Source organism: Echinops telfairi, unplaced genomic scaffold (assembly GCF_000313985.2).
Source record: "Echinops telfairi isolate 266 unplaced genomic scaffold, ASM31398v2 ScPeMD7_655;HRSCAF=1070, whole genome shotgun sequence".
Lineage (NCBI taxonomy): Eukaryota > Metazoa > Chordata > Mammalia > Afrosoricida > Tenrecidae > Echinops > Echinops telfairi.
In genome coordinates, this window is record NW_022104553.1 from 18,907,416 (window position 1) to 18,907,832 (window position 417).

The window sequence follows — 417 nt, forward strand, 5'->3', positions numbered from 1 at the left end:
CCCGGCGAGCGCGGAGCCGGGTCGCGAGGGCCTCCCGAATTCCCATGTCTTCATTCCCGGGTTTCCCGAGCTCCCTGTACCCTCCGCACCTGAACATCCTCGTTGCGGAGCTCATCTATGAGCACCGCAATAGGGTAGAGCGAGTCGTCGCCGTCGGCGGCCGCCATCTTGGCTCTGTCCCGTTCCTGTCAGACTGCGGCCAGCGCCGTGCTAAAGCAGGGCTGGGAAGGGGCGGGGCTGGGAGGAGTGAAGATGGGCGTGGGGGTGCCCTAGCCACTCTTCAGGGGCTGCCCCGCGGTCATTGGCTGCGCTGCGCCCAACTAAGCCTGCGTTTCGTTGGTCCGAGCGGATGAAGTCCCGCCCACTGTCCGCCTGCCATTGGCCAAATGGACGAACGTAGTCTCGCTGAAGCCTAGG

General features: G+C 65.5%; 1 protein-coding gene across 1 annotated transcript in view; it reads right to left on the minus strand.

Annotated features, from left to right (window-relative positions):
• Positions 1–197, minus strand: part of PPP2R1A (protein phosphatase 2 scaffold subunit Aalpha) — a 17,010-nt gene extending 16,813 nt beyond the window's left edge. Inside the window, exon 1 of the mRNA XM_004715662.3 lies at positions 90–197. Coding sequence (XP_004715719.2) covers positions 90–167 — 78 coding nt within the window. The 5' untranslated portion in view covers positions 168–197. The remainder of the gene's footprint in view (positions 1–89) is intronic.
• Positions 198–417: the final 220 nt, after the last annotated feature.